We start from the raw sequence: 14,931 nt of genomic DNA, 5'->3' as shown, positions 1-14,931 counted from the left end.
TGTGTGTATTTCTACTTGTTCAACCATATCCGGCAATAGGAAATACATTTTGCTCATTTTTCTGACATTGCAAATGTAATGTTTTTCATCTAAAATAATTTTATTTCATTTTGATAATGAGTGTTTTAAACATATTTGTTGCTGTGGGTTTAAATGTAGGCCTCTGAAGAAAGAAGGAGGGGGCTGGATGGGTGAATGGAGTGTGATCTTAGTGGACATAAGTTGTACTCTACTGGGCAGAGTGAACTGCAGTTTTTACTCAGTGTGCTGAAAGAAAGGATTCATTCTGGTTCAGTCAGGCAAACTGTGTGGAGCTTGAGAGAGTCTGTGTCTTTCTGAAAGAAAGGAGATTCTGGTTAAGGCAGTCTTTGAGTGTCTCAGAGAAAAGATTCTGGCTAAATCAGGCAGACTGTGTGGAAGCCTCAAAGCCTAATACTATGTAAGTCAGGCAAACTGTGTGTGCCTAAGAGAGAGTTTGTGTATATCTGAGAGACAGATTATCTAGGTCAGGCAAGCTGTGTGGAAAGGCCTGAGTGAATCTATGTCTGTGTGGATAAGAGTTTATTCTGTTAGTGAAGACCTGTGTGGAAAATTTTTGAAACCACCAAGCCTAAGAACTATTTTGCAACCAATATGCTTATCAAAACTCTGCAACCATCACACTTATGTTCTTATAAATAAATTCCACTTCTGTTTAAACAAGAAAGATCTCTTTCTCCTGCTCACAACAACCCTCACATGCTGACTGATCTGTCAAATTACCATCTATAATGAGCCTTCCTATATTACCAATTAAACCAAGAAGATCTAAGGTGGGTAGCAGCAAAACCCTTTTGAGGTAGTCAGGGAGGCAAAAGTATATATAATATCACACAGAGAGAAAAAAAGGAAGGTGTTCTCAAGGCCTAAGCCTGGGTAAAGTAGAGAACATCAGAGCCCTCCTGAGTTTAAGGAAAAGGAAGAGGCACTGGATTGAAGGTCCAAAGGCAACATTTAAAAAGGGTTTAAAACAAATAAAAACTAAGCAAATAATTACTGCATGGCTCCTTACCATCTCTGAATCCCAGACTACTGAGCATTGACCCATCCCTGTATTGTAGCAAAAATACTAGCATAAGGATAGTCCCAGTAGCCCAATCTCATCAGGCCTCGGAAACTAAGGCAGATCAGCCCTGGGGGCCACCAAGAAAGACCAGAGATGCTACATAGAGAGATGAAATAGTAAAGTCCCTAAAAATGTCTCTTGCCTTGAAAGCCCTATGGGGTTGCCATAAGTTGGCTGTGACTTGACAGTACGCATGCTGTCTGTGTACATGTACACATTTTTCTTTTCAATATCTACCTCTAAAGAACAGCCTACAGTTCTAAAAAGAATCAGCATGTGTGAACAGACAAGCAGTGTGCAAAGAGCAGTAGAGGGACAACCATGTATAAATAAACAATACATGAAAAATACTTGTAAAGACATCCCAATAGCTAGAGTTGCACAAATACACGCCCATACCTCCTCATCAGAGCAGGTTCTCATTACTTCCCATAGACTTTTATTCACATTAACCAGAAGTTTATCTTGGTTATCTGCACACAACTTGAGTCTGAAACATTAATAAAAATGTATATTTTAAATTAGTTTGCAGATTTTGAGTATTAAGTGATTTAACCATGCTTTCGACTGACCCAACAATCCTGGAATATTTTCCGGTATCTGTTATTTTTTTCACAAAACTATTAAAGTCTCCAGTTGAACTAGGCTAAAAATATATTATATGTAGATTGCACTTGACTACAGGATTCTTCCCACAGTTCTAGTAGAACCTACTCAGAATTTGGGATCTGTAGAAACACAATGGCTGGGAACCAGGGTCCTAAAGCATGTATTTGGATTTTCTTCAGTTTCCTTTTTGGACAGCAGTTCCTTGAGCTGTAGTCAGAAGGTACTGTGGAGGATCCTCAAGCCTTAAGAGCCGCTTTCAGGAAGGTGGGGGTGGGGGTGGGGCTCAAATGCTCAGATGAACACGGACAAGTTCATACTACATTTGAATCCCCCTTTCCCCCCTTTGCTTAAGGCTTTATATAAATGTTTATCAGCATAAAGCCATTCAAACGTTTTTTTTTAAAAAAAGCTTTCCTTAACAGTCCAAATATTCTTCTACAAAAAAGGACAAAGATCTACAATTACAGCACATTTTGCCTACTATTTACCTAGACCACCTGGCATTCAGTTGCACTGTAACCCAATATGTACACCACCTCCCTTTTTCATTACTTCTGCCCCATAGGCATGCACCAATATCAAAGCAATTGTGGAAAAGTTTTATCTAATAATCTTTGACAATTCACAATGACCACAGCTGGTGGTCGGTCTTTTTACCACCAGTTGCATTCTTCTAGTAATGTTAATTACAAGACGGTTTAGCTGATGGCTATGGCCAGGTGTTTCTACTATGTTCCTCAAAGTCAGGAGCACATTAATAGGAGGGAAGGAGGAATGAAGGAAAGTGATTACTTGTCTTACACTCTCTACAGAGGGTTGGAAACTTCAACATGTTTAGAAGAACCTGCAAAATTCAGCAATTACCATTAAGCAAACATTATTAATAGATATTAAGCATCTTCTGAATGTCAATAATACTGTAGCTCCTGACAGGTTTCATTTGTATGGTTAGTACATTAGCAAAATGGAAGTAGCTTACTCTTCTATTATCTCAGAGAGAGCTTGACAATCTTCATTATACATCTGCAATTTGGGATGGTCAATATACTGGCTGAGAATCAAATCTTCTGGGGCAGGAGATGAATTGGCTATGTACTAGAGAAGAGAGGGGGAAAAAACAGACAACACAGTTCTGTGCATTTCAGATCCAAAAGCATGGTGGACATGCACAGCCAGATCTTAAATATGACTGTCTTTTGCAACAATCCTGTAGAAATAATAAGCGGCTTATTAAATTGCACAGTGGCTTGTCTCTTCTGAACTGCTGGAATGTGAATGGGACAGGTACCATACCCATACAAGTGTGGCTTCTCAACATCAACTTAAGGATGTGGTGTTCCCTTGTTCATTTAAATGAAACATAACGGTTGTAATGCCTGTTGCTGTTTCAATAGTCTTGCCTCCCAGATAATCCTGAAAAGCTAACAGAGAGAGAGGAACCACTCTTAGTTCCAGAATGTTTATTTGCAAACAGGATTCTACTGGGGATTATATACCATTGGCTCTGAGAGGACCACAGTGAGCTCCCCACCTGTGGAAGGAAGAGTTTGTGGTAACTGAGATATCTGGAGTAATTATGCCAAATGATAAGCTTTTCATTAGGTTGTCCATAACAAACCATAACTCCAGTGACTGCAGAACTGATCTGAGAAAGGAGTTCTTTGAGCTGACTGTCCTGAAAGGGGCTGAAGGCACCTATAAATCAGTTTGGCATAGGCCTCATGCGAAACTTTGCTAGAGGAATGGCAATGGAGGCTATTAGACCTACAAGTGTGTAAAAAAGATTGCCTTTTTGAGATGGCAACACTGAAATTTCTGTACTAGGTCTTGTGTGGCTTTTATTCTTTCTGTAGGAAAAGAAGACATCCCTTGAGGAACAGTCAAAAACTATGGTTTGTGTTGTATTTCATATTGTAAACAGTTTTGTTAATTGAAATAAAAAAATTTTAAACTATGGTTTGAACCACAACACTAGGCTTAGGGGATTGTGAACTATGCTTGCCCTTGTGCCCCTGAGACTTCTTATGCTGGTGATTGCTACCTAGTTGATAAAGTGGATAATAAGGATGGAATACAAATTGTGGCTAATAGGAGTGGTATCTTTTCCCTCTATCAAAAGACCTACTATAAGATCAGGTTTTATAAACTGGTTGGGAGGAGGTAACCAGTACGGTTCTCACTGCAAATCTGTTTTTACGAACGCTGTCCAAAGTGTGGTCTGTTTTGGAGCTCAAAAGTTCTGTTCTAAAAAGATCTATCCGGGCTTTAGACTTAATAGGAAGGAATTTGTTATTTATAGTCCACTTTTCTCACTGAGACTCAAGGAGAATTACATGTGCAATGTGGAACTCAGCCATGAATACCTAAACAAAGATATGTGCTATACAATCTGCCACATTTCCCTGAATTAATCTGCTGTGTACACATTTTTGAAGCTTTCAGTTGTAACATGTCGGCCAGTTTTTGTGTGTCTTCTGGAATCCAATCCAGATAGGGCCTAATCTTCTCCCACACACAAAAAAGCCAGTAATGACCTATTAGAGCCTAAAGTTTGCTATTTTGAAAGCTAAAGCAGAGGATACAATTTTTAAAAACTGTGTCCAAATTCCTGCCCTCTCTATTTTCTAGGGCAGTGTACTGTGCACCCCATTACTTTCCCTACAGAGTTTCTACTACAATGGAGTTTGAAGTGGGCTGATTGCAAAGAAAAGAACATCCTTCTTGCTTTGTACAATATTCTCAATTTTCCTTAGGGAAGCAAGGACCAAGGACCAAAGGCAGGTTTAAGCCATGGTTCCGTGGTTACCTCTAACAAACCATCCATTATTGGGAAGGCTACTGGATGAAGTCCCAGAGTGTGTAACTCTAAAGACTGGATCCTTAGAAAGGTACGGAACAGGTAAATTCTTTCTTTAAAGATCTGGCCATTCAGATGAGTTTCTCTCCATACAGGTGCAAATCATCACTGGGAGAAGGTTCCAAAGAATCTGGCTCAGTATCAAGAGAAAGCGCAGATGCCACATCTGAATCTGAAACAGAAAGGTGCCAAGTGTAACTTTCAAAGGAGGTTCTGCTTCAGTCATAATTGATCTGAAAGCAGATCTGCAGATGAAGATGCAGGGTCCAAGAGCTCAAATCTGTGGCTAGATTGGAATTGATGCTGCAATGAAGGGGGTGGTCCCAAACCACATGGAACTAGATATTACCCTTCCATCCATGGCCCATAAAAATAGTAAGGCCTGCTCTAATAATATCCTCGTCCTGGAGGATCAGAGAAAGAAGAATGTCCAATCCAAAATCAAGTCTGCTGTCAGAAGAAGGGGCTCCGTGTTGTGTTTGGCAAAGGACTGAGCCAAGTAAATCACACTGGATGTGGAGAAATGCTTTTTATCTGTAGGTTCAGACTCTATTAAAACCTCCTCCCACACACACACCTCAATTCAAAGAGTGTCTCTTAACTTAGAACAAATAGTGGGGAGGAGGAAAATTCAAATACTTTCTAAGCTGCATCCTGCTTGGGAAATTCATTATCCAGATTCCACTTTCTGTCAAAAGCTGACTCTCCCAAGAGGGATGGAGGGAAACAGAGATTTGAATGTCTAAAATGCCAGATAGGGTTCTTCCTATAGTTCAGAAAAAGCTTCTCTGACCTACCCATTTGACCTGCCCAGTGAGTGAACAAAGGGAGATGATAAAATCTTGTGATATAGAAAGGAGGATCTTTTTGGCTGATTTCATCTGGAAGTTGAAGGAGTTGAGACCTGGCTTTTTGCAGGCAGCAGCCATTGGCCATGTGGAGGCTGAAGGTCTGAACTACAGCTCAAAAGTACAGGAATTTCCTAATAAGCTAGAACTTTCTATGTTAAAGAGCCTGCTTTAACAGAAGATCTAATTGTAAAGAGGAAGGAACAGAGGAGTTGCATTTAAAAACATTACTTTTAGGATCCCTTGCTCAAATCTGTTAAAAAGTATGAATGTGAACATTTCCCTCTTTTTAAATATAAATATTTTTAAAAGACAAAGCTGGTAGTTATTCTTTGTACCACATAGACTTCCATTGTTCAACCATGCTATCCAAAACAGGTGTCACAGGAAGAGGGTGATATGTTGGCAACTTTGCTGATTCCCCAGAGGTGCATAAGGGCAGCAGGCAGCCCCTGCAGTAACCAGGCACTGGGTAGCAGAAGACTGAGGTAGGGCCTCAGAACGGCAAGCCTACAGTGGGGCGGGGGGGGGGAGGGCTGGGAGCCTTGGCCCTCCCCAACGGGCAATTCCCACAAAGACCAACTGGGGGTAGCAGGTACAAAAGGACCAAAAGTCCCTCTGGGGGTTGGAGGAGCACCAGGTGGGTGGCACATGCCAGATGGAAACATGGACTGCCACTGGTTAACCTGATGCCCCAGGGGGCAAGAAGAGGCAGTGCTTAAGGGTCAGTGGGGCTGTCTGCCAAAGACTCTAGCATTTTCCCTCAAAAACTTTCCCTGAAGCTGGTAAAGGAAACTGCTTTGAAGAAAGGTCTGAAACCAAAAGTTACTTTTAATGAGCATCATGAACAACACTTTTCTTAAATAATGCTTTTTTTTTGTAACATGTCAAGGAATCATACAAATATATAACGGTCTTGATTCAAGCCTCCTCCTTTTAATACTATTATTTTCTTTTAAGGAGATAAATACTGTTCACCACAATGGCAAATGGCACAAAGAAATCAGCAAAGCTATCTGACGAATGAGGCAAGTATAGAGCTCTACAAAGAAAGTGCATTGTCCATAGACAAAGATAACTCCCCCCCAATCTTGTCAAAAGGGCAGGAAAATAGGGCACAAAGGAGACAAAGAAGCACCTTGCATACTTTTAAAGAGGTCTAGAAATTTATCTGGGGCAAGCCTGTACAGGTGCAGTACCCATGTGGGACTGCACAGTGATTACGATGATAACCAAGTAGCTAACAGTTCAAATTGTTTTAACACCTGGCTTGAAATATGGGAAACAATAAGGAAACAGAATGTTTCATTGGAGGTTACGTAATGGCCTAGAATACAGATTCCTTTCATGCAAAATCCAATTTCCTATATACAACCAAACATTTTTTCTAAGGGAGACACGTGTTATTACATCCCATCCTGTTCTATCAGCAATGTATTGGGCAGAATTTTTTGGTTAGATGATTTCAAAATTTTAACCTTCAACACTTTTACCAGCTTCCTCTTATTTTCATAGGTCAAATCTAGTAAGTGGCTATCCAGTTTCTTAAGAACAAATAATTACTCATAGTAGCTTGATAACTGGCCATTTAAAAAGTAAAGCTTAACAGGTGTAAACTCCCCACCCCCAACAGATCTACCTTCTTACCCTCTATAATCTGTAGACTCAAAAGAAACAAATGCTTATATTGCCCTCTCAAAATTTCTGCCACAAGGTTTGTGGCAAAAAATCAATTGTTTACTACAGTCACAGACTGAGACAAAGGTGTTGTTTTAAGAGTGATTTATCTTTGTGCTTTGGTCTTAGTCTGATCTCAGAACCGATGAAACTAAGGCCAAATGCAACTGTTTTTCTGAAGAAACTTATTTTTGTTTTGTCAGGTGTGGGTTCATAATGCCTGTACCCACTAGAACTTTTCTTCAAACTCTGATGCTCTATGACTTCTTGTATGGGTGTAAATTACTTATATACAGGGCAACTAGAGACATCCATCTTGCCCTTAGGCACAACAAGTGATTGTCAGATTTTGCCATTTTCTCCCTCAAGTTGTGAGCACTACATTCCTGTACACTGAAGAGAAAGAACAAACTACTTTTGCCTCATTTGTAAATAAGAACAGACTTTTCTGGTAAGTCTCTCCACAACAGCATGCTCACCCCTCCACATCTCAAATGACAGAAAGGTGGGTTAAATAGTTAGCAAAAGAAGGGGGATCGCCTCATGCTCCATTGAACTCTAGAATATTCCATGGCTGGCCTTTGCAGTTACTATGTGAGACTTGTACACAGACTATGAAGATTAAAAGACTGTATCACTGAGTTGGTTTACAGGCAAATTAAAAATTAAAGTTTTATGTGCCGTGTATGATATACAAAAATGTGGATGTATACACTTACTTTGGGTGGGAGTAAACTCTGGCGAGGCTTCTGTATGAGAACATGAACTTGGAGAAGTGTAAAAAATTCCCGGACAGTGATAACACCTTCCTGCAATTTCTGAAAATAAAGAGTTCACAGATTTCTAAGGTAGGCTTATACAAATGAATTTAGGAATTTACATCATTACAGTTCTTGCTAGAGAAGGAAATTAAAGGTTATTAAGCTTCTTACATACCTCGTGCAAATTTTGTTCACAAATACTGTCCATAAGCAGCTCAGTCTCTATTTCAGCATTTCGCTGATCTAGGAAAGAAAAGGAAGCATGATTAACAAGAAAATCTGTCCCAGTCATAAATAAATAAAATATACTAAGTAAAGATCACTATTGTTAGCATCAGTAAGATTTTATTGTTGACCTAGAATTCTTATCCTTCTTTAGATGTTCTCTGGTGGGCACCACCACCATGGATGCCAGTGTTGGGGACTCCTGACTTACACCAGAGATTCCTTATCCTTGACAATAACTCTTTAGATAGTCAGGCAAGGATGACTTAATTGATGCAGAGCAATGCCTTGTATGCCCATACCAACCTCTAAAAGCTTAAATAAGATTTAATGAAATGCCACAACAAAGGCTGTGAGAGAATGGCTATCTTGAGGCCTATGGGCTGCTTGATTCTTCAGCCTCAGGTTTAAGCTCATGACAGGTTATTTTTCCATAATGCCTTTCTAACACTGAAGGTACTGATCAGAGGGAAGGAAAAAGAGACTATTACTACGAACATCTTTGTGTCTCATTTGCATTGTCTTACCCCATTCACATATAGGTAAGTTACACATACAACATGGTAGGGTTACTTTAGCTACTGGATTAGCTGAAGTTGAAATAACCGTTTTAGAAAAAAAATTCTTACTACTGAGGTCCGAATCAGCCTTAGTTGAATCCAAAGAGCTGCCATTACTGCTGTGTGTCCTTTCCATATTTGAAGCCATTACATCTTGGGCATTTTTACCTTCAAGAGTTTCTTCGTTAGTTACTATAGTGCTGGGAAAAGGCTGAAAGCAAATATTAGATCAGAGATAAGAATATTTTGAAGTATCATTTGCTGTGGATCATCATAAGAACAATTTTTAGATTCTCCAAGACAGCAAGGTCATACATGAGGTAATCACAAGAAGTTTTTTCCTGCCTAGACTGCTTGCCCAAAAAACTTTACCACAGAAGTTTTCTGTGTACTGTAAATCTTCAAGTAACATTAGTCAATCTAACATTTCATTACACTGATTGCTCTCCAAAGTACCTCATTTTACAGAATTAAACTAAATTCATTAGCAGGACCCAAGCATTTCTGGAGGGCCCAGTACAAACTTGTAAAATGCCCTCCTGACATCACAACCCTCAACCCATACAATCTCATGCACCATGAAAAAAGGTTAAATTATGAAATTACTGTTATACTACATTTCTGACAAATGCCTGCATTTGCTACTTTTTTTTTTAATAACACCACCCAACCAGAGAGTTCTGCAAGTCTGCTAACTATTCTGTAAAATTTTGGTCACTAAAAAGGGATTATCCTGTCAATGTCTTTAAAAAATTCTAATGGACCAAGATTATGCCAATTAACAAATCTTTTATTTTTCTGGCCTTTCCATTGTGAAATCATGAACTAGCCCCCACCCCACCCCCGGTCAATTTCCTTTTCAAGTTCACACTTAAGTAGAAAAGATGGCTAGGTAGCTTAACCGTTTTTGCCCCATTGTAGAACGCCTGAAGTTTTCGACAAGTGCTGAAACTTTTCAGCTTCTTCCAGGCACTGGTAGTGCATAAAGAATCTGTAGGGCTATGCACACTTGACTGAATCTGCGGCAACTAATTTTCGGTGGCTATATTGAAAACATTTTCATCTTAATTTTGTTAATCTCCTTCTGTAGTTACTGCATTGTTGCCAGGCTGCAGTAAGTCCTTTTCTGATTTGAAAACTGGAGGATAGATTGGTGCCCTCTAGCTTCTTCTCATTCCTTTCTTTAACCTGCTCATTTTTCTGGCTGCCTGATTTGTATTTATAGCCACCACTTAACATGACAGCATGGTGTGTGTGCGTGACTGTGAGTGAATTAGACACTTACATATATTTTAGGCCTGCAAATCCTACCAAAACCAGCAGCAGCACTTGCTCCCAATGTCTTATAGTGCTTCACCCTTCCCACCAGGTGCCCCTCCCCTCTGCTTATACAAAAGGAACTCTGGGATTGGTAGTTCTTCATATGATAGACCCAGGAGGCTCAGCAGTTCAGAATTGTGCTTGGGGATTGCTGTTCTAACACTGCTTCTGATTGGCTCCAGTAAATCACACAAGATCTTGACAACAGGTACATAGGTACAAAGAAATAAGTTTCTGTAACTATCCTTATGTCTGATCTACAGTTTATCCCCAGTATTTTCCTCATGGTAATAGAGAAAGCAGTGTGGGCCAGGTCCCTCTAGGCCCCAGTAAAGTGCTTCCCATTATGTGGGTGAACTGTTCTTCAGAAGAAACACTAGTCTAGCTTGTTTACTGAAGACTGATTTCACTAGCTCTCTTGCGAAAAAAGCAAGAGTAGAACTCACAATAAAAGTCAAAGTAAAAAAAGGATCAGTTGTGTGTGGCTGTGTATTACAGACTCCCAAAATAAGGCCATCAGCTGAATGAAACTGTTGAGCAGTCCCAAGAACCACAGTTCAAAGAGGAGGCAGAAATCTTTTTTAAAATAAAAAAAATTGACATAAATGAGCCAAGTGGACTAACAAGTATCATGAAATAAAAAGCCAATTCAAAAACAGGTTCTGTGTAATTTTTCTGGAATTTCATTATCCATTGCCTAATTTCCTTCAGAAATCTCAAACCTTTCTTTGCAATACAAAAAAAGAATGAAGCATGCATAGGTAGTTAAAGGAAAGCTTTAAGACATTACTTATGTATTTTACACACATTAGTACTCTTTCTATAGTACAGTATAGTACAGTGGTTGGATATTATTCCCATGGGGCTGGGGTGGGGGGTTTGCTTAAGATCACTAAGTGAGTTTGTAGCTACTGTACCATATCAGCTTGCTTTAGAATATAGCCAGCGGTTAACTATGGCTTGGATCCATTAGAACATTTCCCCATATACAGCAGTTCCCACCTGTGAAGCGCAATTTTCTTGCTTTCCTCTGCAGCCTTCAGGGCTGCAACAGGAGGAGAGAAAATGCACTCTGCAGGCGTAAATGCTCAAGCAGATCCAAGCCCTTGAATTCAGTTCACCGCCCTATACTACTGAGAAGCTGATATTAAAAGTTTGACCGTCTGCTAGTGATCTTACAAAGAGCTGCAAACACATCACCACCATATCTGTGACTGAGTCATGACTCCCACACAACCTATGACGCTCCGCAACGTAACATAGCTGGTGCTGTGCATTCCAGGCTCATTCAGAACCAAGCTCCAACAACACCATCATGACAAACACTGTGCTCTGGCCACAACTCAGGCCATACTACAGCACATCCTCAATCACCCATTAAGCAGCTGGATGCTGAAACTAGTTATGTACAATGTGGTATGAATGCTGGGGCATTTTAGAAATATGTGTGTAATATTTGTTTCATTTGGTCTCTTATTCCAAATCCTTTAATTAACTGGACTGCAAGCTACATCGGAATATTTGGGGGGGAAATGTCCTGCTTTATTGTACATAAAGGTAAAGGTAGTCCCCTGTGCAACCAACGAGTCATTACTAACCCATGGGGGGACGTTGCATCACGACGTTGTCTTGGTGACTTTTTACGGGGTGGTTTGCCATTGCCTTCCCCATTCATCTACACTTTACCCCCAGGAACCTGGGCACTCATTTTACCAACCTCGGAAGGATGGAAGGCTGAGTCAACCTTGAGCTTCTGCCAAGATCGAACTCAGGTCGTGAGCAGAGTTTGGACTGCAGTACTGCAAATTACCGCTCTGTGCCATGGGGCTCTTGGACATTTAAAAAAATCAATGCACGTACCTGCTTCAGCTCTGTGGTATCACTCCAGCCCTCGTAAACTTTGAGCTTCTTTTCATTCTGAAGCTCTTCTCCCTCCTGGTCCCGATCTCTTTTTTGCCTACATGTTTCCTTTAGATGTCCATTATTGGTGATCTCCTTTTCATCCATCACATCACAAACCTTCTCCAGCAGTTCGCAGCTTAGAAGCTCACTAAAATCCATTTCCTCTATACACGGAGGAAGCAGTTCTTCACCTATATAGTGGGATGGGCTCAAATGTTGTGTAATTTTATCTGAGACTTTCATAATGAGCAGAGAATTTTGTGAATCTTGAGGTTTTGTTCTTTCACCAGTGTCTTCTACATTGGCAATGGTGGATTTCCGTTTGTTTGGCAGTTTAGGTGGAAAGATACCTAGTGGTAACTTTTTTATTTGACAGTTATTCTTTTGCATAGGATTGAAGGGTACGTGGAAAGGATCACCCTCTGTAAAAGTTTTACTTTTCAATTCATTGGAAACATAATTGCTGGATTCTATTCTGAAACCTTCCTTTAACTCTTTTGGCTTCATCATTGGTTCTCCTCCAAGACTAGGCCTAGCATTTTGAGACATTAGGCCAGTCTCTGATGTTTTCCCAATGTTTATTAGCTTTGAACAATCATTAATACCAGGTACTTTAGGCAGAAGGACTGGGTCTTCTTCTGAGCAAAAGTTATTGATGGGAGGATCCAAATTAGTTTGCCGGTCTTTTGTAACATGTCCCAATTCACACAGCACAGCCTTTTCTATCTTAGTTGCTGTGCCAGCAACTGGAAGACTTTTTGTTTCTCCAGTGAGGGTACTTTCATGTCTTATTAAAGATAATTTTTCTGGATAATCTTTTAAGTTCTCAGTTTCAGTAACCAACATGCATATTCTTTCTGTGTTCAAATTAAGAGCAGTTTCATCACATGACTTTGGATTTTGAACTAGCATTTCAACTGGCAACATATACTCATTTTCTGCACTACAGTGCACATCATTTGAAGCAACTTCTGCAAGTTTATTGATTCCAGATGGCTGGGTTTCTAGTTGGTTCTCTTGTATTCTCAGCAAATTCTGTTTATTGACGTTATTTACAGGTATAGGTAGTTTCACATTATAAGATGAAAGGGACTTTTCAGGTGTATGTTTGTCAGTTTTAATAACGGCTAATTCCTTTTCATGAGGGACAACCAAAGGAGGAAATTCCGATTTGGCCTGGGAACAAGAGCTGTGTTCATTATTACAATTATTTTTATTCATAAATTCAATTCCTGTTGTGTGGTTTCTAGTTATCTCCATGGTCTCGCCATCTGAAAATGCAGTTGTTTTTTCTCTTGGTTTTTTGAGAGAATTCAGTAGCTGTTTTTTAAGCTTAGGTATATAACAATTGGGATCATAAATATTAGCTGTGTGGTTTTTAGTAATGTCTATATCTTGTGTTACTCCATGCATACTTTTCATATCATTATGGGATCCTGTAATGTCTATATCCTGATTAAATTGCACCAGAGATCTCCTTTCACACTGAGAAAAAATATCATGGTTTACTTCAATTGTGTGGCATTTAGTAACCTCCATTTCATTATCATGCAGCTTAACAATAATAGCATTGCCTTTAACAGGCCCAGACAGCATTGCCTTTTTAGTTTCCGTCCCCTCCTGTGCCAAAGCTTTGGAACTTGTATTTTTCAGTGATGCATCCGTTAAGGGTTTTGATATTTCCATGTTGTTACTGTGCATACACATTAAAATTTTATCTGCAGGAACAAAACCTGTGGCCATGTTACTGTTCTGTCCAGACACCTTAGTTTTTTCTGCAGGAATTATAGACAGTTCTTGAGGTGCTTCCTCCATTTGTTGGATATCATGGTTTACTGCAACCTTAGTAATCTCCATCTCATTGTCTTCATGTAGCAAAAATGCAACAGTTTCTTGCTTGATCAATTCTGGTAGCATTACCTTATCAGTTTCTTTTTCTTTACTTTTCTGAGATGAGTCCATTACATGTCCTACAGGTTTAGTTATTTCTTTGTCATTGTTGGGTATAACCATCATTATTTTGTCTGCAGGAATAAAACTTGTAGGTTTATTTACTGACATGTTACTGTTACGTACCAATACATAGGTTCTCTCTGCAGGAAACAGGGACTGTGCTTGAGGAGCTCCCCCAATGTGTTGGATAGTATCATGATTAACTGTTACAGTATGGCTCCGGGAAATTTCCATTTCATTCTCATCACTAAAAAAAAATACAACAGTCTTGTCTTTGGTTGATTCAATGGGAGTTCTCCAGTCAGCCTCTTTATCTAGTTTGTGTACACCTTGGGCAGCAGCATTTTCTACAGACTGGTCTATTATGCCTATAACTGGTTTAGTCATGTCCATGTCATTATGAGATGTATAAGCAACAGTCTTATCAGGTTGTAAGGGCAACAGTTCAGGGACATTTTCACAATGCTGCATAAAATCATGGTTTACGGCCACTGTACAGCTCTTGGTAATCTCCATTTCATTGTCTTCACCAAGTGAAAATACAACAGTCTTGTCACTAGCTGTCCCAGTTATCCTTCTCTTTCCATCTGTTGTATCTTGGGCTGGTTCATCAAGAGAACCCGTTACACTTTTCAAAGATTTATCTATTGCATATGCAACAGGCCTAGTTATCTCCATATCTTCACTAAATGTAAACATTACAGTTTTATCTGGAGGAACATGTGTTGCAATGGGAATACTGTCACCTTGGGGGACATCATCATGGTTTAATGCCACTGTATGGCTCCTGGTAATTTCCATTTCATTCTCATCATTACAAAAAAACATAACAGTCTCGTCTTTGGATGATTCAATAGTTCTCCAATCAGCCTCTTTATCTAGTTTGTGTACAGCATTTTCAAGAGATTGGTCTATTATGCATGTATTTGGTTTAGTTGTGTCCATGTCATTTTGAGATGCATAAACAATAGTCTTCTCAACAGGTTGTAAGGGTAACACTTCAGGGACACTCTTACAATGTTGTATAAAATTATGGTTTACGGCCACTGTACAGCTCTTGGTAATCTCCATTTCATTGTCTTCACCAAGTGAAAATACAACAGTCTTGTCACTA

General features: G+C 39.6%; 1 protein-coding gene across 1 annotated transcript in view; it reads right to left on the bottom strand.

Moving 5' to 3' along the window:
* Positions 1–14,931, bottom strand: part of KNL1 (kinetochore scaffold 1) — a 59,588-nt gene that overhangs the window by 22,260 nt on the left and 22,397 nt on the right. Inside the window, exons 12-17 of the mRNA XM_054969923.1 lie at positions 11,823–14,815; positions 8,712–8,853; positions 8,033–8,100; positions 7,816–7,914; positions 2,694–2,809; positions 1,505–1,595 (exon numbers count right to left, since the gene is read on the bottom strand). Coding sequence (XP_054825898.1) covers positions 1,505–1,595; positions 2,694–2,809; positions 7,816–7,914; positions 8,033–8,100; positions 8,712–8,853; positions 11,823–14,815 — 3,509 coding nt within the window. The remainder of the gene's footprint in view (positions 1–1,504; positions 1,596–2,693; positions 2,810–7,815; positions 7,915–8,032; positions 8,101–8,711; positions 8,854–11,822; positions 14,816–14,931) is intronic.

Source organism: Eublepharis macularius, chromosome 2 (assembly GCF_028583425.1).
Source record: "Eublepharis macularius isolate TG4126 chromosome 2, MPM_Emac_v1.0, whole genome shotgun sequence".
NCBI lineage: Eukaryota > Metazoa > Chordata > Lepidosauria > Squamata > Eublepharidae > Eublepharis > Eublepharis macularius.
The sequence above is the reverse complement of the archived record's forward strand: the minus strand, read 5'-3'. Positions and strand labels throughout refer to the sequence as shown.